At 48.7% G+C, this 27,431-nt stretch overlaps 1 protein-coding gene across 1 annotated transcript in view; it reads left to right on the top strand.

Annotated features, from left to right (window-relative positions):
* Window positions 1-27,431, top strand: part of LOC8032393 (E3 ubiquitin-protein ligase SMURF2) — a 55,325-nt gene that overhangs the window by 3,672 nt on the left and 24,222 nt on the right. The window contains exons 2-8 of the mRNA XM_040205936.3: window positions 3,813-3,851; window positions 14,530-14,638; window positions 17,449-17,582; window positions 18,088-18,250; window positions 18,664-18,747; window positions 21,292-21,581; window positions 22,770-23,058. Coding sequence (XP_040061870.2) covers window positions 3,813-3,851; window positions 14,530-14,638; window positions 17,449-17,582; window positions 18,088-18,250; window positions 18,664-18,747; window positions 21,292-21,581; window positions 22,770-23,058 — 1,108 coding nt within the window. The remainder of the gene's footprint in view (window positions 1-3,812; window positions 3,852-14,529; window positions 14,639-17,448; window positions 17,583-18,087; window positions 18,251-18,663; window positions 18,748-21,291; window positions 21,582-22,769; window positions 23,059-27,431) is intronic.

Raw genomic sequence — 27,431 nt, 5'->3', positions numbered from 1 at the left:
CGCTCAATATTTTCATGCTTGTGGTCTGTTCTGGTTGGTTAGGTAGCTTCGGCTAGTGCGCTTCTCGCCATGCACTGTGCACTGCAGTGATGCGAAATCTGCGGAGTAGGCAACACAATGTTTCGCATTTGCTGTGCCGCAGTGCAGCCATGTACTAAGGGGAAGTCACTTCTCCAGAGCGATGCGTTGCACACTCAAGCATCAAGTGTAAAAAAAAGAAAGAAAAAAAAAGAAAGAACGAAGCTTTGTAAGTGCTGATGTAACAGCTCTACCCTGCAGTAAAAAATCCTCAATAAAACTGCGACTACTACATAAGATAGGTTACAATATTTTGATTATTTTTTGTTCGAGATTGAGATTTAGCAAGGATACTTGTGTATTGCGGGAAGATTTATATCGATTTCTCTGTAAGCTTATTTTTTTATGTGAACTCCCTGGTTTAGTTGTTAACCTTTACATAGGTTCTGTTCGAGCGATGGCACAGTGAACTTTGTCTCTGTGCCTAAAATAACATCTTGCAGCAATTATACTGTCTTTCATCATTCAGAATATTGTTGTCGTGCCTGGCACTTAACACATGCAACAGCTAGTTTTGTGTTTGAAGAAGTCATACCCACTGTAATACCCTAGTTACACGGGCGCTTTCAACTGCCATTGAGTCAACTGTCGTTGACTCAGTCGTGATCGGCCGGAGTTGCACGGCGGCGCCAACTGTCATCGAGCCGCTAATGACAGTTGAGTTCAACTGAGCTCTCCTACCTCAGTTCAACTGAATGGACTTCCTCAACTGAGGTAAAATGGCGCCTGTCCGCGGGACCGCTGCCGCTGACCATCGTTTCCGAGGCACTTACTGTTTCGGAATGCAGGGGGAGGCGTCTAAAAAGAATCGTAGCAGCAAAATATCCAGGAAGGAATAGCTTTAGGCGTCCGAACTGCCGCTAAAACGATCCCGGCTAGCCGGCAAGCCACCAAACGAGCGAAGATGGCGGCGGGGCCAGCTGTGTGAATGGACAGATAGTAATGGGTGCACCCATCGTAGTGGGTGGTAGCTAGCTCCACCTAGCCTAAAATATGCACAACTTAGCCCTGAATTTGCTTTGGTACTGATGTAAATGCCGCTAAAAAGCAACAAGGTATTGAACATGATGTACGATATACTTATAGTAAATAAAATATGTTTCTCCGAGTAGATTACTGTAACAATTAGACTGATCACGAGGCACAATAACTAGTTTCGTTTTAGCTTCAACTAGGTTCTAGAGAGCCGTGTAGCACCCAGAGGTCGGCATTTTAGGTCGCCCTCACTCACCCTCACCCTCACAGCCACACTCACCTAAGCCCCTCACTCACCCTCACCCTCACAGCTACACTCACCTTCAGCCCCTCACTAACCCTCACCCTCACACTCACACTCACCATCAGCCCTTCACTCACCCTCACTGAACCTCACGGCCCTCACGCACTCACCGCCCTCACGGCCCTCACGCCCCTCACTCACTCACCGCCCTCATGCCACTCACGGCCCTCACAGCCCTCACCGCCCTCACGGCCCTCACGGCCCTCACGCACTCATAGCCCTCACGCCACTCACCGCCCTCACGCCCCTCACCGCCCTTGCGGCACTCACACCCCTCACGGACTCATGACCATCACGCCACTCAGGCCAGCTTCAGATGGGGCGATTTCGCCCAGAAACTTTACGTCGCAACACCAGCAACACGGGCCGCCCGCGATCGCACGCAGCAACCAATTGCTGCAATTTGCCATCGTCATCATAAAATTTTATTTTTCTTGCACTATTTAGACACAATTACGCGTTATAAACGTGTTTTTATGCATTTAAACCTCGTTAAGAATGCTAATTCACCTTTCTGAAACAGTTTATTTCCAAAAAACGATCGAGTTCGAACCAGAACCAAGTCTTTCGGTGTCATAATCACCGGCACGAGGTATCACGTGAAAATTTTGCGTCCCTGATTGGATGCAGCCGCTTCAAACGTATTCGAATTGCTCTGAGTTGCTTGCTTATTTCGAGCCGGACCCGATCTTAGCAATTCGTGTCGATCTAGGGAAAGCTGGAGAACAACCCGCCATTAACACCAAAATTGCTGAGAAAGATGCTCGATCTGAAGGGGTCTCACGCACTCACCGCCCTCATGGTCCTCATTGCCCTCACCGCCCTCACGGCCCTCACCGCCCTCACCACCCTCACCGCCCTCACGGCCCTCACGCACTCACGGCCCTCACCGCCCTCACCGCCCTCACCGCCCTCACGGCCCTCACCGCCCTCACAGCCCTCACGGCCCTCACTCACCCTCACACTCATGAATTTTCCTGGTTCAGAAACTCACTCACCCTCACCTCATCTGTGAGGATGAGGGTGAGTGAGGGTGAGTGAGGGCCCTCATGAGTGAGGTTTGCCGAGGTATGGTAGCACCATCTCAGTTCAGTTCAGTTCAATCACAGTTAGGGCTGATAACTGTGATTGAACTCAACGACAGTTCAAAGTGCCCGTGTAACTAGGGGATTAAACTGACTCTAAAAGTTGCACAAAAGCGGGAAGGCAAGGTGGACAATGTCTTTAGATGGACAGGCCAATACATTAAAGGGATTATCCGGTGAAAACATCTTGTGATGATTACCTAATGGGAGCCTAAGGATTAGCATAGGCCATTTTTATTCTTATAAACGACACCCCAATTTAGTGTAATTAATGACGGATAATTATACGAAACTCCATGCCACATTTCACAAGTATCAATGGCTGCGCTCCCATGTTTGATGTGACGACACACCAGGCTCGCAATTGTCAGATCTTACGCGTCATTCCTCCGTGAGAAAACAGTGCTCCTGACTCACTGCAGCATTCCACTTAACTGGCCGCTATAAATCACGCGGAGAAGTGTCTAGCGTGACAACCGCACAGCAAGAGTCCCCTTTCATTAACAAAAAGTTTTCTAGTGCAGCAACAAGGGTGAACCACGTCCTAGCGCTAACACGGAAAACAAAATACTAAGGGCGCTTCAGTTTGGCACAACCTTTGCGTTATGTTACGTCAGAGCCTCCGCCGCTGCAAAGGTGGAAGAGGAAAACGCCGTTTATGCACGCCTGGGTTAATATACAATTACTCGTCCAGGGAAGCATACAAAATTCAGATTTGTTGTGGAAGATGCTTTTACAGCCACTGACAATGAGGTCTAAACATTTTCTTGAATACAAAATTTGACCGGACAATCACTTTAATCTTGGCATATAATATTTGCGGCGGTTGGAACGAAAATGAAGTGTAAACTTGTGCTCCAAAAGTTCCCTTTGCTGCTCGAAAATAGACTTTTAGCTGCTTCAGAAGGTGCTCCAAAATGACTCTGACCGATCACATTACTGATGTTGTGACAGACGTCCCCGAAAAGTTTCTCGCGATAACGGGCCGTTTTAGAAACTTTCAAGGCTGGTTCACAAATTTGTGATGGAGTGTGTTTTGCCGAGATAAACAATGGCGCCATCTGTCAAGTAAAACAGGAACACTCCCGACCCGCCTATATATTTTCTAATTTTTTATGCAATATTTATTCACTCTGGGCTCGAAGTAATGCAGACAATGTTGTAAATGACCATTTTCCATGAATAGTGCATAGATTCTATCTTGTAAATACTGCGAAACCTTCAGCCTGGTAACATGCAGTTCTGGGGGTACCAGTCTGTCAAAAGGATGCAATGCACTCGCTCAAATGCAGCTGCACGATTGAGCCTCGAGGTGTCGGGAGGCAGTGTATGCGGGGAATTTCTTCTGACGCTTCCTTCTTCGTTTGCAGTGCTCTGTGCCAAGAACCTGAGCAAGAAGGACTTCTTCCGTAAGTATGACCGCCATTCGCACGCTTGCGTTTTCTCCCAAAGGTCTACGCTGCGTGGTTTGGATGCCACGCCGTCGGTACAGCCTTGGTGCCGCATTGACGACGGCGAGGCTCGCATTCTCTTATGCCGTTTTTTTATTGGGACGTTTATGCCCCACCGCCAGGATTGCGCCGTCCGACGGCAGGACGCTCCGACTTTCGCAACGTCATTTGTTGCCACTTTGGAGCTACTCTCGACGCAGTGACGGAATGGGACGATAAATGGACCGGTTGAGGATGCGGGCCGGGCACCTTAGCACTGCAGCGGCTTTCTGAGTTGATTATCGTTGTCTGCACGAACAACATTTTACGCAAAGTGTCAGTGGGGATCGAGCATCACCACCTGGTAGAGAATGGTGGCATTTCTCGAGAAGATGAATGCCGCGGCACAGAGGAGAGGGGAGCCAATCGTTGTTATACGGCGTGCAAGTTCGTCTGCTTTTTGCACACCCCGTGCGTTTGTTTACCCTCCAAATGCGCCCGCATGCTCTCGTTTACCCCCCCAGTCTCGACCAATGACAGCGTGCGCTTGGCTGCCTCGTCATCGCGCATTCTTTACGTAGCCTGTCGATTGGCGTGCCCCTTTTTGCGTTTCGATGCGCCAAAAAAAATCTCTTTGAAAAAGTTGCTCTCCGTCTTGATGTGTGACGAGAACCAGAGAGTGTTAACCCCTAGTCTACCAACCACGAGCGTTGCTCGTGCCATCCATTACGAAGCAGAAAAACAGACCATGAGTCTGGCTCATTGTAGTAATTTTTAGGGGATGGCCGAGGCTAAAGGTTGCTCGGCACGTAAGAAAGCAGGAGAAGCGCCTGTAGCCAACCGCCCAAGGACGTGGTGTGCTGAGGCATGATAGGCTAGGGCTCACCTAGCCGTGCGGTTGGCCCAGACGGGAACTGGCAAGGGCCATAGAAGGCCGCACCGAGACGAAGTAGATGAGACGACCCATCGGGACAAGTTCCAAGACAGCAACCAGGCTCGCTGAGCGCCAGCCCTGTTTTCATTCAAAAACATGACGTCATATGCTCGAGCCACTGCATGATCGACAGGCGTCATCTGGGAACAATTCAGAAAATCGAATTACGTACCACACTCGCGTTTCGCTTTCGGAGCTTGTTTTGCCTGCTCTCGGGCAGACGGCAACATTGCCACTTTTGCTGCGCCCCCTTCAGGTTGTTATGTTGTTCATTCCAAAATATGACCAAAAAACCCAATTGTTTCAAGAAAAAAGAAAAAAAAAGAAAAAAAGAAGGCGTCTGCAAGCGCGGTAAAGGCGACATGACCTTAAAGGGACACTGACACCCACCAAAATTTTTTTTCTAATTTTTTTGCCGGGCGCTTTATTATGGTGTCGGAGGACTGCCCAATTAATATTTTGCAACAGAGTACCATATTTTTTTAATAAAGCCAAAAGACGCAACTGCTCGAAACCGAAACCCGACGGAGGTCGGAGAAGTGGAGAAAAGAGAGTGGAGTGGCGGAAGTCAAGTGGTTACACCCAACCGTGTGTTTTTTTTGTTTTTTTTTCTCTTTGTAGCAGACGACATGCGGCTTACGGGAACTGTTCGCTGTGCGATTCGTTTGCAGTTATGTTTGTTCCGCTCGTTCTGTACTCCAAGATGAGTTGTTTTGTACATAAAGGAGTTGGAGATGAGTAGTGAGTGCCCGTGGTGAATTTCCATGATCGGCTCCGAAAAGAATACACCCAAGATGTTGCGTGAAGAGCTGGCTCACATGTCCTGCGTCGGAAAAAGGTGGCATTGTGCGACAGAGTTTCCGAAAGATCAACGGGATCGTGACCAATGGCTGGCTGCAATTCCTGTATAACATTTTTGGGCACCTCGGAAAGCAGACGCTACCTGATTTATATGCTCCTTGCATTTTATGGGAAGTGATTACATTGAGTTCGCAGGTGTTAAAAAGGATATCCCATACCATTTAATTCAGCGACGTGTCGTCCACAACATTTGTTTGTTATTTTTTTGTTTGTTTCTTCAGTGATAATTGTAAAAAAAAAAAAATGTAAACATCGGATAATTTAAAAAAAAAGAAAAAAAAAAAGAAGGTTTTGCGGGGGATTGAACCCGGTCCTACCGCATGTGAAGCGGACGTCTTTCCCGTTGAGCTACTGGGGCATCTCTGTACTGGGGGTTCTCTTTCCTTTGTAATATTTCAGCCGGTAAACTGTAAGTTGAAAAGTTTGCTGCCGATTTTCTTCCAGCAAAAGCACTCCCGAGTCCAAGTCGGGAAGCACCACGCATTGACGACATTTGCACCTAGCAAAGAAATGGTACACGTGCATATTCAACTCGAAGTAGACCCGTCGTGCTTGACGTTTACGCGAGCGATGTCTTCAGCCACGAGAAGGGAGCGACGGCTCGGCGACGTCTTCGTGCAAATCGGCTTGGTGGTCGGGCGTGTCGTACGAGATGAATACCAATTCTTTTGATCAGTCCCAAATTTCTCTTTAAAAGGCAGACAGAATTTACCGGTACCGCGGACGACAGTTCTGAAATAGAGGTCCCACGCCCGTCGTCCGCTGCTATCGCCGTCCCCGCGAGTCCCATGATACGCGAAACGACGCACGCACAGAATGCTTCTGGTTGTCTGTGGAACTTTTTTTTCAATCAACATATTTGCAGCTTTTTAGAAGCCACAAAAAATGGGTTTCATATTTTTTTCTATTTTTAATATTGAGTGTGGGCCTTCAGTGACCAACGACTTTGATTAAATTTGGTGGTCGCATCGATATCTTAGAAAACGGCTCGTGACCACGGAAAAGAGAGTGAGCGAGGCTCGAACCGGCCAGTTCTTGATCGGCGCTTTTTGGGCGGAAAGAAACCGAATTTTGAGTCACAAATTGTGTTCTGGGTAGTTAGGCACTCATATGCCATGTACAACTAAAAACTTCGGCGGGCATCAACACCCTGTCAGTGTCCCTTTAAAGGGACACTGACACCCCCCAAAAAATTTTTATTTTTTGCCAGGCGCTTTATTATGGTGTCGGAGGACTACACAATTAATATTTTGCAACAGAGTAGCATATTTTTTTAATAAAGCCAAAAGACGCAACTGCTCGAAACCGAAACCCGACGGAGGTCGGAGAAGTGGAGAGAAGAGAGTGAGTGGCGGAAGTCACGTGGCTACACCCGACCGTGCATTTTTTTTTTGTGTGTGTTTTTTTTTCTCCTCTCCGTAGCAGACGACACGACATGCGGCGTGCGATGCGGCGTGCGGGAACTGCTCGCCCTGCGATTCTTTTGCAGTTATGTTTGTTCCGCTCATTGTTCTGTATTCCAAGATGAGTTGTTTTGTACATTGAGGAGTTGGAGATGAGTAGCAAGTGCCCGTGGTGAATTTCCATGATCGGCTCCGAAAAGAATACACCCAAGATGTTGCGTGAAGAGCTGGCTCACCTGTCCTGCATCCGAAAAAAGTGGCATTGTGCGACAGAGTTTCCGAAAGATCAACGGGATCGGGACCAATTGCTGGCTGCAATTCCTGTAGAACATTTACGGGCACCTCGGAAAGCGGACGCTACCTGATTTATATGCTCCTTGCATTTTGTGGAAAGTGATTACATTGAGTTCGCAGGTGTCAGAACGAAAATCCCATACCATTTAATTCAGCGAAGTATCGTCCACAACATTTGTTTGTTATTTTTTGTTTGTTTCTTCAGTGATGATTGTAAAAAAAAAAGAAAAAGATATGTAAACATCAAAAAATGTTTGACAAAAAAAAATTTCACAGGGGATCGGACCCGGTCCTACCGCGTGTGAACCAGACGTCTTTCCCACTGAGCTACTGGGGCATCTCGATTCTGGAGGATCTCTTTCCTTTGTAATAATTCAGCCGGTAAACTGTAAGTTGGAAAGTTTGCTGTCGATTTTTCTCTAGCAAAAGCACTCCCGGGTCGAAGTCGGGAAGCACCACGCTTTGGGGACATTCGCACCTAGTAAAGAAATTGTACGCGTGCATATTCAACTCGAAGTAGACACGTCGTGCTTGACGTTTGCGCGAGCGATGTCTTCAGCCACGAGAAGGGAGCGACGGCTCGGCGACGCCTTCGTTTAAATCGGCTTGGTGGCCGGGTGTGTCGTACGGGATGAATACCAATTCTTTTGATCAGTCCCAAATTTCTCTTTTAACGGTAGACAGAATTCGCCGGTACCGCGAACGGCAGTTCTGAAATAGAGGTCCCACGCCCGTCGTCCGCTGCCATCGCCGTCCCCGCGAGACCCACGATACGCGAAACGACGAACGCACAGAATGCTTCCGGTTGTCTGTGGAACTTTTTTTTTCAATCAGCGTATTTACAGCTTTTTAGAAGCCACAAAAAATGGGTTTAATATTTTTTTCTATTTTTAATATTGAGTGTGTGCGTTCAGTGACCCACGACTTTGATTAAATTTGGTGGTCGCATCGATACCTTAGAAAACGGCCCGTGACCGCGAAAAAGAGAGTGAGCGAGACTCGAACCGGCCAGTTCTTGATCGGCGGTTTTCGGGCGGAAAGAAACCGAATTTCAAGCCGCAATTTCTGTTCTGGGTAGTTGAGCTCTGATATGTCACGTACAACTAAAAACCTCGGCGAGCATAAATACCCTGTCAGTGTCCCTTTAACACTTTAGCTGATAAGAAATGCAAAAAACTTATTTGAAGGTTATGGGTATTTTACCATTTCGGATGACAAGTCGTACCACCTCTCTGATGACTCGGAGACTTTATTTTAAGATGGGCAGTTTGCTTAAAAATGAAAGGGAACATTCACTTGGCTGTGTAAGTGACTCTTTCTTTTGTGTGCATGAAAGCTTAGAGTGCTTGTTTTGAGGGTGCGCTGTTTCCTTGTCAGTCATTCACTTGGCCTCCAGATGTTCCTTGTTGCTCTCTGCCTTCCCAAGCATTTACAAGTGTACCACACAGTGTATAACTGCTGAATGCACACATCAAATAACTGCTAAAAATTTATTAAAAAAAAAAATTGGCTGCGAAGTGCATGTTTTATTTAATTTTTGTGCAAATTGCCAATTACTTGTTTTAAATAAGGTTCTACGGGTTTCCACATTACCAAAAGAATAAGCAGAGGGATGAAAGGACGACACATTTTTCAACTTCCAACACCTAAAGAATTTGTTTAGTTTCTTTCCTCAGGCTTTTTAAGAGGGAAGGGGGAAGAAGGGGGACGAGAAGAGAGAAGGGTGGCAGGAAGAAAGCAAACAGGACGAGAAGAAAGGTTACTGGTCGTCAAAGGCGATGCCGTTGTTTGTTGTCAGGAGGTGCACAAAGCAGAAGAGATCCAGAGTAGCTGTATATGCTCCGATCGCGGTGCAGAGTATTGCAACGGTCTTGGATTTTTTACTTCAAGTATTGCGAGAGGAGTGAACGTCGCCCTTGCATGGGACGCAACGGGCACGACGACGCTCCCTGACGATTCACAGCGCGTGCATCGTCGTGCGTCTTCCGGGTCCTTCGGAAGTGTGTGCACGCTGCGTCGTCAACTGTTGTGTCGTCTGCTCGTACACGACCTCCTTGAAACGGCGCTTGGTTTGTAAAAGGAATGTGATCGCTCGTGTCTATGTGTCGCAAAGTATGTCCAAAGGTTCAAGGCGTTTTCTGCTCGTCAGACTTCAGGGCAAGATATACATTTCACGAAAGCGGAGCGAATAATATGTTCCATCCCAAACCTGGCGCTTTGCAAGGCCCCTTCCCCACAAGTGCCGTAGTCAAATTTGGCGCGTGTGACCCCTTCTCTGATGAGGAGTTGGCGGCAAAATGAAAATGAAAACGACGTTCTGGCTCCGCCATCTAGTTGCTTGAGGGAGATCAAGGACGGCAGCTGGGTACAAAGGAAGGCAGTTTCTCTATCGGAGAGAGAGAGTGAGGGACGAGACACGTTACGGGGCGCATGCATCATCGTGTATGCCTCAATAATCTCGCGTTCATATCATCCCCTGAGCGGCCCGATAAGACGCGCCTCAGAGAGAAAACGGCTGTCGGGACCAAAGAGTTCTCCAGGCAGGAGCCTGGCCTAGTCTTGCTTGAGCAGGGCCAGGCCAGGAACCGAAGGACAACCCCAAGCAGAAATATCATGAGACGGGAAGGTTTCTCACGATAACATCCATTGCATACATGTCTACAGAAGAATTTACATCCCCAGAGAGCACACACGCAGCTGCTTGCTGCTCCTTTTTAAAGGGTCACTTGGCCCCACCTCCCTACTAGGGAGTCCATGCAGTAATGTTGGCGGTCAAGGGTGGCAAAGCTTCCGCTTCCAGAGTCTGAGCCCTGCTCCTGTTTCTTTCCTTCACACGCACGCCCAGCTGACACATGCAGACGATACTGACCCAGTGGCACCTTGTCACTCCTGGGTTCGCCGTTGCTGCCATCGAGTCTGGACTGAAAAATACAAAGCTTCCAAAGACGAGAGATATTCCAACTGACCCCTTAAACAATCTTTGCTGGAAAAGACTCAACTTGAGGACTCTCTCTGTGGGGGAGGCCGGCTTAACCTCTTTTGCTCAGGTGCATTGCGCCCTAACACGACGCTGGGCAATGTTGCCAGTCATTGACGGCTCAGACTGTCAGTCGCCGACTGTCGCTGGGGTGACACTCCCCGGGTGGGTGGGGGGGAGAAAGGAATGGGGCCTCCACAAAGGCCTATCACAGCACTGCTGACTTTAGATAAATTCTCTGTGTTGAAAGTTGAAAGATCAGTCGTCCTGTCCATCCCCGTGTTTATTTTTTCATTAAAGGGCAACTCCGCTCAATTTAGAAAATTTCGAGATAGTGCCCGATTTTGCTTTGAGAAGCACTCAAAAACAATCCCCAATCCTTTGTTTTGCGAAAAATAAAATATTTTTCGTGCAATTTTTACTCTAGCCATGATCGCAAGCTGAAACCGAAACGGTGGCAAAACCGGTCAACATTGTATCTTCGGCATCACTAAGCATGTACACCCACGTGATATACAAGGGGTCACGTGATCTATCACGCGGACATGCGCTTCGCAGTCATCGTTGCATAGTCTGCAAAGCACGTGCCATCGCACGTCAATATGCACTGAATACACGCCGCGCTCAACAAGGCGATGGGCCTATCAGTAGGGTATCAATAGTCGAGCGCCGAACCGGCTGAGCGCGTCGCTCACGTCTCTCACGGCATTGGCGCCACCCGTGCTCTCCCCGGGAAAAAAAACAAAATTGAAAAAAAAAAAAAAAACTACGAAACAAACAACCTGTACATGCTCGATGACGTCACGGATGTGCCGGGAGAAGGAATTTGGAGGAATCGGAAATGCAGCCGGGCAGTGTTGTCTGGCCCGCACCGTCTCATCCAAAACCAGCGGATTTGTGCTTGTCAAACATTGACAGCGATTTTAATGAACTTCTAGGCGGAATTCCATCGTAATATTTGCCATGTGGGCTTTGTAGATGATAATGAAGAGAACTGTAGTTTTGCACTAGTGGAAAAGAAGCGGAGTTGCCCTTTAATGCACAACGGACGATTCGTGCAGCTAGGCTGTTTGCAGCACATACCTACCATGAATAATTAAGCAAGATGTGTGTATGTGTTGAAACATAATTATTTAATGACCAAAGAAGTGGACATGCTGTCAACAAGGCTAATGAATCCAGTGATGTTCTCAATTCAAATCGACTTGATGCAGTAAGTCGTGTGACGTCACGGGACTACGTGACGTGGCATTACTTGACAGCATGTCTTGACACCATGACATCACGTGACCACGTGACACATGATTAATCATAGTTCGAATACAGAAATGCAACGAAAACCCACAATTTTTTATATTTTGGAATCCTGTAAATGATGGTATGATCAATACATAGAAATACAGAGCTCCGCTATTTTTTTATTCTCAAATGTTTATTTTGTGATATTAAGAAAATATAAAAGAAATTACCATGGATCGTTTTAAGCCGGTTACTGTTATATTTTTTTTTCCGGTTCAGCTCCGGTTCAGTTCCAAAACGGTGGCGAAGATTTCGGTTCGGTTCAGTTTCGGTTCAGGCTAAAAATAACGGTTATGTTCCAGTTTTTGGTATGGTTCAATTCCGGTTAAACACTGGTGTAAAACGTTTGTAAAGAACATATCAAGCACCTATCCCAGTAAACTTTTGAGGACTGAGGTACTCATCTGTGTCAGTTGCTTTTCCGAGAAGCCGGTGCAAAGAGGGGAAGCTTTGCGCATGTGCATCGGTGGGAGGGGTAAAACATGACGCGAGGGTGCCGGCGCAAAGCAGGCTTAATGAAAGTGGAGCAGCCGCTTTAAAAATGAGGGGTTCTGCCAGACCCCATACTGCTCCTATACCTATCAAACAAGGGTCTGCTTTTGTGCTCTCGGACCTAACGTATCTTTGGGACAATAGTTCGTAGGAGTGAATTTTGGCTGAAAAGGGAAAGTTTGTCCTTGGATAGTCCGCACCTGCAGTCCACACATTGAAAATGATCATACGAAGCGTACTTTGGCATAAAGAAATCATCATTAACATACGCCGTCATTCCCAAATTGTGTCACGTCCCTTTATGTTAAAACAAAAAGACTGTTGTGTAGTCCGACCTGTATATAGTCTGTGCCGCATGAAATTTTGACTTTTACACGCGTATACTCCGCTGACAGTAGTTCGGAAAATACAGTAACAAGCGGCCACCACCATTTTCTTGGGTGATTATCTCCAACTTTGCATGGGCATAGTATTTTACGGCACAGTCCCAGCGTTCTCCTCGGCACTCTAATCGGGTAATTGGCCGAACGGCCTGTCGAGGCGGGCGCGACGCTTGCGCCATGGCGTGCCAATACTTTTGAGTTCTTAACGCTCTTAATATTCAATGGCTCGATCAGATCCGCGAGAGGCATTAATTGGAGGGGAGGCAGCAACGCTCGGCGGAGCGGTTAATTGTTTCCCGCCCGGGCAGGATGGGACTCGTTGGAGCGTCCTGCGGCTGCCGTGCCGTTGCAACACTCCCGGGGCGTGGGAACATTCTCGGCAAGGTTGCCCGTCTGCCGTGGGTCGTCGTCTGCGCGACAGACGACGACCCACGGTACAACGGAATGTAACTTCAAGTTCCAAGATTATTAAAAAAAAAAAAGAAAAAAGCTCATAAAAAGACAAGGACAGGAACAGGAAATGAACACAGAAGAAAGGCAAGCGCTGACTCACGACTCAACTGTATTGTACGTTGAAAAAAAGTGAGAAGCAGGAGTGTGCGTCATGCACGAGGGAAAGAACACTGGCACCAGGGTTGCTTCTGGTGCCAGTGTTCTTTTCCTCAAGCCTGCTACACGTTCCTGCTTTTTTCTTCTTTTCTAAGTACAATACATTTGAGTTGTGAGTTAGCAGTTGTCTGTCTTCGGTGTTCCTTCCCTGCACCTGTCCTCATCCTTTTGTGCACTGTTTTTTCATAATGCTCAACCAGTAGCACCTCGCCCAGCTTACCGCCTTACTTCAATCTCCGAGATTCGTTTCTTTTCTGTTGCTGACGGGGGTGCCTGGGTTTTCGGTGCCCATTTTGGGGTGGGAACTGGTGCGGCTGATTTTTAACGCAGAATGTGTCATAACTAGGGCTGGGTGTTGATTACAAGTTTTAACGCGATTAATTGCCACCCTTTAATCAATCAATTAATCGATTAATCAGTCTTATTACCTTCCATGCATAATATTTTTTAAAAGCTGAAATTAATATATCTTTTTTTGTTTATGCATCTGCTGAATATGAGGTAACCTAAAGGGTGGAATATACAGTTTTTATTATGGATCATCCTTTATGTGTAGTTAAGAACATTTCAAAGGCAGTCACACTCGCAGATTATTACTTCTGCATGAGCCAAAGAGGTTTGTTGATATTCTCCGCCAAGAGCGACCTGCTCTGAATATTCACAATAGTCTCTGCTGCGCTAAGCAAACACTCGAGCGGCGTTGGAGTGGCCGGGACACGTGTAACCTTCTGCACTTTTCAAGAGTTACAAACCTTGCCCCTACAGTTTGCTTTAGGCAAAATTTTGACCTAAAATTTGCCCTTCGTTCAGGTGTTCTCGTCCACGTCTGCGGGGTGAAACCGTTTACTATTTACTATTTTGGTTCATAAAATTTTGCCGATTAACCGGTTAAAAAGATGAATTGATTGATTGGTTAATAGATCAATTGCCCAGCCCTAGTCGTAACTGTGGTACCCGGAAGGCATCTCCAAACCGGTTTGTTTCCCGCGTCTTAAAGAGCGGTCCCTCGGTTTCCGCCCGATGACGTGAGTGAAGTGTCGCGTCGTCGCTGGCTGCAACCCTGGTGTCTGGTGTCAAGCAATGGCCGCCAATGGTGCCGCCGACGGACTCCCGATCCGAGGTCCAACCTACTACAATAGAGATCAGTGTTCTGAATCAACCCTGATACTTCCCTCTAAATTTAGTGGGCATATGCTTCCTGCTCGATTCGGCGAAACACGAGTCCGCCAGAATTGGCAGAATTCAGCATGACCCCCGCACCCGGCGCAGCTAGAAACATGCTGCGGATTCTGTGTCTCCCAACCTTGTCGTGGGATGAGAACGCATTAAATGTTTTTTATTGTCTCGGTTATCATTTAGTGTCAACTTAGCAGTGCAGCTCGATCGACGTCCTCCTTGCCCACAGGCCTTCCGGACCCGTTCTGCAAGATCAGCGTGGACGGGTCTGGCCAGTGTCACTCGACGGATGCCTGCAAGAACACCCTGGACCCAAAGTGGAACCAGCACTACGACCTGTGAGTAGATCTCCCGGAGCCCCTGGGCCGGCTGGCCGGTGATTGTGGGTTTCTCTCCCGTTGTCTAAACTAGCTGCTAGAGGGATTTCGAAGTCGCGTGACCGGCTACCGTAAGTTCGTCCCCGCTTCGAGTATTGGATTACGACTTGGTGCGCTAAAGGAGGGTGAACGGGCGTGAAACGTAAGTGAAGTAAATCGCAATCGTGCACCTGAGGGCCGATTCACACGACGGACTGATCCGCGAACAAATTGATTGTGCGACGACACGTCTGCGGTTCGTCCATCTCCCAAGCGCATCCACCCAAAGGAGACGACGGGCAGACGACAGCGAGGACTGGCCGAACCCGTTCGCCACCCCACAGTGCCGCGCAACTCCAACCTTGCACTGTGGCACCGTCGTCCAAGAGTGAAATCGACGTTTGCTGCTGCCAAAAAGAACTGTGTGCTGCCGTCGTGTGCAGAGCAAGACGGAACACTGCGATGGGCTTAGCGTGAAGCACAACGGTGACACGACCGTGGTCCCGCTCGAGGAGGCTTCAGTGTAAAGGCGACGAAGTCCCAGGCTTGCGGAGGAGCGTTGGTAAATGCCTTCCTGCACTTCGTGCTAGCGCAGAGCACTCGAGTAGACCACAGCCACAAGAAAGGTCTTGCCGGATGAAAGGCCGATTGGACGCGCAAAAAAGAGTGCGGTGCGCTAGACGAGTTGTGACGGAAGCTTCTAGACACGGGCCCGGAGGAGTACAGTAACCCGCATCGCATCACCCGGTCAAAGTTTCTGCATTTCCTCTCGCGCATGGAACCAAAAATTGTGCAACAAAACAAACCGGCGAACGCACAGAACACAATAATGTGGCATCATTGTTTTAGTCACCCCACCCCCACCCACCCCACCCACCCAGGAAAAAGAAAATGTCGTACTGTTGTCAGACTTAATGCTTTTCAAGTCAATAACTACCAGAAATCCACGTATGCACAGTGGCGCAGGCAAAGGGGGAAGGGGGGGAATCAAACTCCCCCCCCCCCCCCCCCCCTCTCTATAACCATGGGTTTTAGAGCGCAGCTCTAAGGCGCCCGTTTCCAGGTTTCGCGGCATCGCTGTCGGCGTAACCGTGTTAAATTTATTGGGAAGATTTACGTCATATGACCTCAACACCAATTCACTTGCCTGCTAACTTTAGCTGGTAAAATGGACGTCACATAACCTCAACAAGAATTCAATTCTCCGCTAAATTTAGCGAGAAAATTGACGTTACGTGACCTCAACACCAATTCAGTTTCCTTGCTAAATTTAGCAGGAATATGACGTCACATGACTTGGTGTCACGTCACCTATGAAGAAATTCAGTTTCTGCGCTATATTTAGCGGAATAGACGTCACGTCAAGGGTGATCTCAACAGCAGTCCGATTTCCCATTAAATTTAGCAGGAAATCGAATTGTTGTTGAGGTCACGTGGCGTCAATTTTTCATCTAAATTTAGCGGGGAAATTGTGGGAGGGTGTACAGCAGGAGGGAGGGTGGGTAGGCAGGGGTAGGGGAGGCAGTGGAAAGGGTATGTAGGAGTAGGAGGGGTATACCCTCCCCTCCTCCTCAAGAGCTATGCTCTTAATTTTGCATGAAAGAAATTTGTAAATATCCTCTCATTTTTGTTTCTAAAGAAGGAAAACAAAATTTTGAATGACTATAGTACAGTATGTCGAAAACTACACGCAAAGGTGAGACAAAGCCCCCCCCCCCCCCTTCCCCCCCTCGAAAATAATTCCTGGCTACGCCATTGTATGAAAAGGTGCTCAACCACAACTGCATACATCGCAGGAATTGGCAACTTGGCGGTCACCTAGCACACGGTCGGCGGATGAAAATCGCGATTTGCTCAGTCACATTAAGCGAGACCAAAACAAAATGATAAGGAGGCTCACGTCTGCCGACGGAACTCGAGGTACCTTTTCCCCCCGGAGCTGGTCGCACGACCTCGAAATCCCTCGTACGGCCATTTTAACCTCCGGGAGGGATACCTGCATTCATTGGCGAAGTGGTTTTGGTGCCGCTAGGCCGGCTATGCTCGGAGTTCCAACATCCCTGATCGTCGTACGGGTGCTGCTATCTTGTTTTCCGGTGCGGAGCGGAGCAAACAGCGACGGTTCCGATTCAACGCTGCGACAGCCCGTTGGGGCCAACTAACATCCGGCCATCCAAAAATATATATGACGTAATTCGTTACGCGGTGTCTGGAAGGCTCGGGCAATGTCGTTCGTCTTGCTCCGTCGCTGGCTGCTTTAGGTTTTGTGGAGAATGGCAAGGCATTTCCCGCAATTTCGGATGGAACTTCAAGTGACAGGCAACAATAATTTTACGCATAATTTTAATTTTGATTTAAATTTTGTAATTAATAATTTGACCTCAAAGCATAAATTTGTTAGTGGCTCCGAAGGGATGTCCAAAAGGGACTCATTTTCTGCAGTCGCAGCATCTGCTGTACTGGGTATGGATGCTTTGCTCCAGATCCGGTCCGCTTTGGGGCTCGTTATGTGGGTCCGGACAGTCACTCATGCGCTCTGCTGGCTGTCACCGAGGCCTCCACAGTTGATATCGGTTCCCAACCTCTCGATTACAAGGAGGGAGGAGGCGACTGGGAGGAGGCAAGGAGGAAAGCTTTGCTGTTTCTGGTTCGTGTCCTCGCCAAAAACGTACACACATATCGAAACATTAGTGTTTTTTGGGAACCATGTACGCTTTCTTTGCTGTGCACGACAGAAGGCGTGTCTCGTGCGAACGGCTCTTAACCTGCTCTGCACTCCCCGTGTGCCGCAGGTACCTGGGACGCTCCGACTCGATCACCCTGAGCGTCTGGAACCACAAAAAGGTGCAGAAGAAGCAGGGGGCAGGCTTCCTGGGCTGCGTCCGCATCATGGCCAACGTCATCCAGCAGCTGAAGGACACCGGATGTGAGTGGCGGATGGGGGCGGTGGCGTACGCACCCCGTGATGGGACGACGTTGTGACGTGATGAAATGTTATAATGTCGCATGACATTGCGGTGTCATGCTACGTTACATCGCGATGTCATGCTACGTTACGTCGGGTCCCATCATAGCATTGTATGATGTCGCAGCGTTATGCTACCTCAGTGTCTCACGACGTAGGCGTTGCGTGAGCTCGCATGCCACGTGACGTCAACGTCATGCGATGCCATGTTGGACATTGTGTCGTGTGACTTCAGTGTTGCAACGTGATGCCACGGTGTGACGCGATGCAATGCCACAATGTCACGTCGTGTGACGTCGGAGAGGACTCCCTCGACGTTGTGCATTTAGAGCGCTTTTAGAAACGCGTCGAGCGACATGTTGCAGTGTCGCTCGACATCGCGAAGTCATCGAGGCTACGTTCCGTGGCCTGTGCGTCGAGAGCCCTTCCTCCCGGCACTCTAGAAAGGGGGCGCGTGGGTGTGCAGACCAGCGGCTGGACCTGACACGCAGCAGCGGGGACGACGGGGACCTGGTGCGGGGCCAGATTGTGGTGAGCCTGCTCTCCAGGGACGGCCACGGCCTGGGCAGCCAGAACGTGGTGGTGGACCTGCTGGGCAACCTCTCCCTCCAGGACGACCTGCCCGAAGGGTGGGTGCCCCCTCCCCTTCCTGTTCCCTTTCCTGGGAGCCTCTTTGCCACCCACCTTGCTTACAAACGGGGTCCCCCCTGTACGGGCACCTACCGAAAAACCCCGCACCCCCAAACCGGTTGTATTAAAATCTGGGAAACCTGAAAAAACCCCAATCGAAACAATCCTTGAATGAGAAACACCCGAGCTTCATGGAAAGAAGTCTTTATTTAGCGCTCTGTTTTGTCCCAGAACACGGTCCACGCCGAACTGTCGGCGAGGCTGCCTCTCCTTTCGAGAACCATGCCCCTTGTCTTGTTTTCTTCTTTTTTTAACACACTTTCTGCTAAATCTGCATTGGAATGACCTACTGAAACCCTTCGTTGTGCCGGTGCTTGGTTTGCGTCGTGACAGAGTGTGCGCGCTCCCGCAGGTGGGAGCAGAGGCGCGCGGCCACGGGGCGTGTGTACTACGTGAACCACTGGAGCCGCTCCACCCAGTGGGAGAAGCCAGTCAGGTGGGTGCACGTGCATGGCGCTCGGCCTCTGCTCTCTGCTGTGTGCAGGGTGTTACCCTAATGTCTGGAGAGATGGCCCGCCTAAAGTCGAAAGCAAATGGGGTGAAAACAAGCAGTAGGCTAACTTGCGGTGTGTGATAAAGAAAGGTTTGAAAAAGGCTAGTTTTAGACTTTGTGAACTGTGAAACTCGTGATCGCAGGAAGAGGCATTGAATCAAAGACTGTCCTTCCCAGTCAGCAATGTTTGCTTATCTCCCACTGTGCCTAAGAAACTCCATTTCTGCCAAGGTCACCAATGGCCAGGACCCTGTGCTTTCTAAAAGTGTTTTTGTATTTCTTTGTTTTTGAAAAAAAATAGGGAATGATGCTAAAAATTGGGAGGTGGGTTATTTTTCGGTGGTGAGGTATCTCAAGTTGTTACGGTAATGTAATAATCTAGAGGAAAAGCTCCACCAGATTTCAATCAATTTCGGTCGCTTCGAAACGGCATAGGCTCGTACGTCAGTGGCCCCAGTGGACCCATACTGCTGCCATACTGCAAAGAAGCAGCAAAACACCACTTACGAGGACTGTACCCATAGTGAAATCCTGCAAAACTGCGCATCCAGAGTGGTGAAAAATATATCTTTGGGGATGTGACAGCAAAATTTGATCAGGAGTTAGTGGTAAACACTGGTGCACCCGCTACGAATCGCGTGAAACGGGAACTTAAACCATAGATTGCGGATGCAGCAGGTTGGTACTTTGGGACGCTATAAACGCACGAGAACCCGCTACAAACAAACGGAAAAGGGAGGTTGCCGAGGTTTTGAAATTTTAATGTAACAGATACCTAGCCAAAAAAGATGGCGTAAGCGATACCTTGGGGAGGGCACTCAAAGGGATTTTATGGTACAGTGCACTCCACTTATAATGATGCCACATATAACGATCTACTGCTTACTACAATCAGTTTCTAGCGTTTCTAGACAATAAACAATCAGTTTCTATTCCAGATAATAATCAATTATGACAATTGAATTTTCATGTTTTTCACTATCGTGATAAGTGGATTCTGCCATAGTTGTTTTCTAACTTTATTTTGCACAAAAACGCTGGCGTCATGCAATGCACAAAAAGAAATAAAGTCGTCAAGCATTTGAACTTCAACTCGTCGCGGCACCGTTGCGTCCGAGGGCCAGACCTGCCTGCGTCTCCTATGCCTGGCGTGGCCTGGACCCTGGGCTTGGGTGCCAGGCGAGATCATTTAACCCTCGCAGGGGAATGGGAAAGAGGGACGGGCTGATCTCAATAAGAGCATCGGCAAGACAAAGGGACGGGTCTTTAGTTCGGTACCAAATGAGAGGTACAAGCCGCCCTCTGACGGAGGCAAAGTCCGCGGCTCGATTCGTCGAAGTCTTCGCTTATTTGTTCCGTCATCTGTCACTCGTTCAAATGTGTCTACTATTAAGTTTACGGAGTTTAAAACTCGAAGTTGTCCTGTCTGATCTGCTCAGTGCCGCCGAGGCCTAGCGGGCACCCCTTCCTCCAGACCACCAGGGAGGTAAAATGTCCAATCTACTACCAAGAACGTTACTGGGCCGGCGTCTCAAACTAGAAACAATATTGGAATTGCTTTTAACTCAAATAGAGTCTTGCTACCTAATTGTCACGCTATACATTTCTTTTTTTTATTCTGGAGTTTTTTTGGTTTTGTTTTTTGTAACGTCTGTCTTGTGCACATTAAAAAAAAAAATTAATAAATCTTTTTTTTTTTAAAGGAGTCCTAGCTGTTTTTATTAGCTAACCAGGCACTATAGATTTTGCGAACCCTGGGGTTTGCCCTTCTTGGCATGCTATTTATTACCTCTAAAATCGGAGTAGCTATTTACAAAATGGCAAAAAAAGGTTAGGCCAAAACCAACTCAGATTTTTCCCCCCGCTTTCCAGCAGTGTGGCTTCGCCTTTTGGGAAACTTGCAGATTGGGAAGGGTGTGTTGCACCTTTTTATCAGCCTGCCGAATGCGAGCCTCCATAGCATTAATTTCATGTCATCAAACTCCTAACCCATTGGGAACTAGCCATATGCTCCCAAATTACGACATTTGTCGTCACTCTTTCCAGTGTTGCCACTCTGGGAGTACAGTAAGGACCACAATTTGTAAATTCTCTAAATGTTTTTTTCCATCTATTGTTTTTGGTTACAAGTCCACTCTTGTCTGTGTTTAACCAACATTTGAGGAAAATTTGCAACCATCAATATTTTCCCGGCGTCCCCATTTAAAGGCTGGTTGACACACTTTCAGCTGCTCACGACCAAGTGCCTTACAAGTTCTTGGGACCTCCTACGACGACAGCACAGCACTGGCGCCATCTGACAGTGTGATAACCGACACATTTCTTGTAGATGCTATGTGCATTGGATATAGCAAATACCGCAAAACCTTTGGTCTAGTGAAATGCAGTTCCAAGGTCACTTCGTAGACGACGCTAGCGTACCATGATTCACTGCACAGAACTATTGATTTCTATGTTTTTTGACCGAATTGATGATGCTCCTTCCAGGCCTGCCTACGAGCTGCTGGGCGTGGCGTCCCCCAACGGGGCCCCTCCCTGCCCGCCACCCCTGGGGGGCCGGGGCGGACAGCGGCAGTCGATGCCGCCCCCGGCCTGCCCCGTCGCCCCGCCCAACCAGGACTGGGGCCAGGCCCCGCCTCCCCCCGGGGAGGACGGGGACCCGCCCCCTCCGTGCGAGGGGCCGCCCCCCAACGCCCGGCGGAGGTCGACCCGACACCGCAACTACCTGGCTCGCAACCAGCTGCACAGGGCCACCGCCGACCTGCCCGAGGGCTACGGTGAGGACGGTCGGTCTGTCCCGAGGTTTGGCCAGTGCAATTTGGTCGACCGGAAGCGATTCGTTCGGTGGGGTGGGACATTACGGTGATATCCGGAGAGATTGCCCGCTGAAATCGAGAACAGGTTGGGTAAAAGTAGATAAACTAACATTAAAAAAAAAAAAAAAAAAAAAGACAGAAAGACATTTACAAAACTTTGTAATGCTGAACTATAGTGCAGCTCTTGAGGGGGGGGAAGGAAGGGTACAGAGGGGAAGGTATGCACCTCCTCCTCCTTCTTTCCTCCTCTCCTCCTTTCCTCCACCTCTCCCTCCTTTCCTTCTTCCTCCTCCTCTTCCCTCTTCCTCTCCTCCTCTTCCCGCTGAATTTGTTCATGGGGGACGTGAGACGAAGTCATCTGATGTCATTTTCACCGCTAAATATAGCGGGGAAACTTCATTGGTGTTGAAATCACGTGATGTCAATTTTCCCACTAAATTGACATCCCGTGACGTCAACACCAGTTCAGTTTCCTCGCTAATTTTAGCGGTGACAATGACGTCAGATGACTTTGTGTCACGCCACCCATGAACAAATTCAGATTCTCCGCGTGACCTCAACAGCCATTTAATTTCCTGCTAAATTTAGCGGGGTAGTTACGCCGACACCAACGGAGGCGCCACGTATTGCAGAAACGGGCGTGTAACAGCTGCGCCCTAAAAATTTTGTTTTAGCTTTTAGTCTCGGCGGTGCAAGCTACCACATTTTATGAAGTCTACAAGTCCATCCATCCATCTGTGGTAGGGTTTTAGCCCCGCTAGAATTGTACCACAGATGCTAGTGCGGTATGATGCTAACCTAAGAGTGATTTGATGAGTCATAGGATGCTAACCTTAGGCCTTGCAGTATGGCAGTGACCTAAGGCCTTCAAGTTACAATGTGGTCGGAACAGTAGAATGTTAACCGAGAGCATTGAAGGTAAAATTCGGCTGATACAGTGCAACATTAACACTTGACCTTGCCCACCATAGACTTTTACCCATTTCGAGAACCCTGACATCATTTATAGCCTAGAAAGAATTAAAAACAAACCAGTTCGACCGATTTGTAACAGTTTATAACGGTGACCGAGCGCACATACCCGGCTCACTCGTGACGCATTGCGCACATCTCCGAGCCAAGACGCGCTCGATTTCCTTACCGGTGCAGAGGTGCGGACGACGCAGCAGGGGCAGGTGTACTTCTACCACGTGGCCACGGGAGTGAGCACCTGGCACGACCCCCGGGTGCCCCGAGACCTGGGGGCCCTGGACCCGGATGCCCTGGGGCCCCTTCCCCGGGGCTGGGAGGTGCGCTCCACGCCCACGGGCAGGCTCTACTACGTCGACCACAACAACCGCACCACCCAGTTCACCGACCCCCGGCTGCCCCTGGCGCCCAACGCGCAGGCGGCGCAGCCGGCACAGCCCCCCGCCGCTGCGGGCTCCACTCCGTCCAGGTCGGTTTGCCCGGAGCGCCCAGAGCGCGTTTCAGACTGGCATGTCCATTGCGTCCTCAAAAGTGGCACCTTGATGCATGAGCAGGTGTAAGAGGGGGGGTGACCCCCCCCCCCCCCCCCTTTTTAAATTTTTTTATGCGTCATACACATAAAAACCTTGGCAAGCATAAACACCCTGTCAGAGCCCCTTAAAGGGCCCCTGACACGGCAAAAATGTTTTTTTTTTTTCATGCTACGCGTTGAAATGGCATGTCGGGACATTACAAAAAAAATTGTTTCACTATAGAGGTGCATAGTTCTTTTTATAAAAAATAGAAATAGGAGGCCTAATTCAAAGTTCCCGCCAGTGCGCTGTGACGTAACATCAGAAAGGAGGCATCCACATACGTCACTAAAAGTGGGTTCGCAGGAAGTCACGTGAGTTTCACTCCTCGTGCTCTCCGCGACCGTGCCTACGACTTTTTTTTAATTTTCTGCTCTTTGTACGAGCGATTGTAGAAAACAAAGTTTCAGTTCCACTAGCTTTTTATTGCTGCACCGTTGGTTAGTTTGCGTGCTGTAAAAGTTGAGGACGAAGAGTCAGTTGATCGATGTGATGGAGGTCAATGATGAAAGCGTTGCGAGTACAAGCCAGTGTACGAGTGCATGCCATCAGTCCGATGATACAGAGCCATATTGGGCACAAAAAAAGCTATCAAGTTTTGAAAACAAAAAATTTTAGAATGCTCGCAAAAATTAGGATTGCTTGCGTACGACACGTCCAATTGCATTCCTGAAACTTCGGACACCGAGGTCGTCGATTCATTGTATACTCTCCAGGCTGAAGATGCCTGCCGTCTCTCGGAAATGCATGCAGTGTGATCTCTTCTTTAGTTGCTGAAATACCGGGACAGTCCCTCACACAGCACCTTCTAGGCATTGTAGTTGATCACGTCAATTCACTGACGACTCTTCTTCTACCTTTACTGCTACATTAAGCTATGAAAAGCAAATAAAAGATACCTTGTCTGCTAGGATCGCTCGTGGAGGTGCGGAGAATAACAAAAATATAAAAAAAAATATTACACGCACTCGTGGTAAGCACGAAGAGGGATACAGCTCACGTGACTTCTGGCGATGCCTCCCTTCTGACCGCCCCGACACCTTGACATGCACTGTTACGTCACAGTGTACTGGCGGGAACTTTGAATTGGGCCTTGTATTTCTATTTTTTATAAAAGAACTACACACCTCTATAGTGAAACAATTTTTTTGTAATGCCCTGACATGCCATTTCAACGCCTAGCATGAAAAAAAAAATATTTTTGGCTTGTCAGAGGTCTTTTAAAGGGTAACTGACAGGGTGTTTATGCTTGCTGAGGTTTTTATTTGTAAATGACGTATGAGAGCCACATTACCAAGAACACAATTTGTGGCTTGAAATTTGTTTTTTCCACCCGAAAACTGTTGATTGAGAACTGGCTGGTTTGAGTTGCGCTCGCTCTCTTCTCCGTTGGTTTAGACACGATCACCAAATAAAATCAAAGTCGTGGGTCCTCGAAGGCACATACTCAATATTAAAAATAGAAACAAAATATGATATCTATTTTTTGTGGCTTCTAAGAAGTTGCAAATACATTGATAGAAAAACTAAAAGTTGGACAGCCACGTGTCTTCTGGCAACACTCTCCTTCTCAATACAGTGAAAGCTCGTTAATTCACAACTCATTAATTCAAACTTTTGGATAATTGGAACCAGTTGCCATGGTTCGGTCATGCTGCGTAGAGGTACGTGTGTAAAACGACCCGTTAATTCACGCTCGAATCGTTTCCGGCACCGACAATTCAAACCACGCGCCGCCATGCGTAAAGCTTTTCCGGTCAAGCGACAGGCGGCGCGGCGCGTTCCTAAATGCGGCAGGCGCGTTGCAGGAAACGCGAGAGCGTCGCCGGTATCCACTGCGGGCCAATAGGAATGCGCACATGGATATTTGGAACAACATCGCCAGGCATTCGAGAGACCAATAGGGACGTTCAGAGTGGTTTCTTTCGCGCTTTTCGAAGGCCTTCACGTTCCTTTGTTCTCCGCATTACCAGTTCTGCGGTTCTGTTTCCGTGCCTCGTTGATCCGGGCCTACTGTGTTTGAGCCGTTGCGCGATCGCCGATCCATTTGTGCTGGTGACTTAGCTGATGGTGTTGGCCGTACTGGCGGTACGACCGGGCTACTTGCTACGCGCTTTAAGACCGCAATGTCGTCATCGGGTATACACCTTTTCCGTCTAACCTCGACCCAGCGCGTAACGTGCGTAGCCTCGACTCGGCGCACAGCGGGAATAGTTCTTCCGGTTCTAACACTTCCGGTATGCGGGAGCAGGCCTAGCCGGCTGGCAAGATGCTGAAGTGGTGCGCGTTAAATGGGTTTTGAAGCCCTTGACAGCGAAGTGAGTTGAAATAAGGTGGGTTAATACGTCGATGTATCATGTCCGTGCATATTTTGTCATCGGGCTGCCACTGCACAGTCGTTGGCTGCAGCAGCAGTTTCCGAAAACGGAAGATAGCGCACGACAAATTGTGCACCGAACACAAGAAGTCGCAAAGCGAATGCGGCTGTAACGTATACACTTTGCATCGCTTCCCCGCTGATATCAGCGGGGAAACGATACAATATCAGCACATAAAAAAAGCAAATAGCCAGTATAGAAACGGACATCTACAAGTGCAGTAATAGGCCTCGACAAGTCAGATGTAGAACGAATTTTGCAGCTTGTGGTGCAAATGTAAGACCCTGAGTATAATGATTGTTATTGGCTACTCAAGTTTTGTTTTTCATTCCGTTCTTTCCTACGAGGATGTGCACTATAATTTTGTGTGTTGCTCGGTAGCTACGCCTGTTAAAATACGTTGATGAAAACAATACGAAAAGAGGGCGCAAAATCGTTGTGGTCGTCGTTCCCCCCGCTTCCCCACCCCCCCCCTTTCACCCCCATCTCCTGAATAGTTCCGACGCATCTGAGCGTCATACGAAGACAGATGTCCCGGTAACTAGCGATCGTACCTTGACGGTGCACCATAACAATAAACCGTTCGGCCCGCGTCGCCAACTCCCATTGTGAGTATTTCTACGATTAAACGATGATACTTCTATGCCCAGGGTCGCCCTCGCTCGCGCATAGAAACTTTCCGTTAGTCATTCGCAGAAGGCTGTCATTCTTCACAAACAACAACACGCGAAGAGTAAACACTGGTAAACGTCCTCAGGAAAAGTGAACATGCCTCCGATTTTGATTACCGGCGACGCTGGCGACGAACCTCTCGGCGCTGTTGGCGCAACAACGGGAGCCATGAAGGCGAATAAACACGCCAGAACACAAGAATAATTCAGACTTTCAATAATAAACAAAGTAAGAACTCACTAAAGGGAAAACAATGAAGATACGACGCACGGGGTCAATGGGGACAACGCCGGAGCTAGGAACAACGCTGCTCTCCGCATACCAAAATGGGTGCGCAACAACCGTACGCCAGACGGCGTGGCTGTCGCTGCAACACACAAGATGGTGACGACTACGCGGAAAAGGTGTATACTGGCCCGAGGAAAGTATCGCGCCAAAACGCTCAGAGAGAAAGTGGAGATTTTGCGTGAAATAGACGCAGGAAAAGCGAGCAAGGTCGAGATTGCCAAGAAGCATGAGATCCCGAGGAGTACGTTGTCAACATACATCCGCAACAGGAAAACAATCGAGGACGCCTATGAAGCTGAAGTTTTTGCCCATGACGGAAAAAGACTTCGCTCTGCCAAACACCCGGATTTGGAGAAGGCGCTCATCACGTGGGTTAAAGAGATGAGAAGCCACGATCTTCCTCTCAGCGGCCCGATCATCATGGTGAAGGCAGCCGAGTTCGCATTACATTTGAAACACCACGACTTCGCCGCGTCTGAGGGATTGTTCCATCGCTTCCGTCAGAGGCACAACCTCGTCTTCCGTATCATGTCTGGTGAAGGCAAAGACGTGAGCATGGAAACTTGCGCAATGTGGCGAAATGGATCCCTGCAGGGCTACCTGGAGAGCTACATGTCGCGGGACATCTTCAACGTGGATGAGACCGCTCTATTTTTTAGACTCTTGCCGGACAAAACGATCACGTACAAAGGAGACAACTGCGCAGGAGGGAAGCGAAGTAAAGAGCGTGTCACCGTCTTGGTCGCGGTTAACATGACTGGAACGGAGAAGCTTCCCCTGCTCGTAATAGGATAGTCGATGAAGCCTCGGTGTTTCAAGAAGATTCGCACACTGCCAACGGACTATGAAGCCAACAGAAAGGCGTGGATGCCTGGCGAGTTGTTTAAGAAGTGGCTTAAGAAGCTCGACAGAAAGTTCGAATTGAGCAACCG

Source organism: Ixodes scapularis, unplaced genomic scaffold (genome assembly GCF_016920785.2).
Source record: "Ixodes scapularis isolate PalLabHiFi unplaced genomic scaffold, ASM1692078v2 PGA_scaffold6__148_contigs__length_123643588, whole genome shotgun sequence".
NCBI lineage: Eukaryota > Metazoa > Arthropoda > Arachnida > Ixodida > Ixodidae > Ixodes > Ixodes scapularis.
Note: the sequence above shows the minus strand (reverse complement) of the source record. Positions and strands in the feature narration are given on the sequence as shown.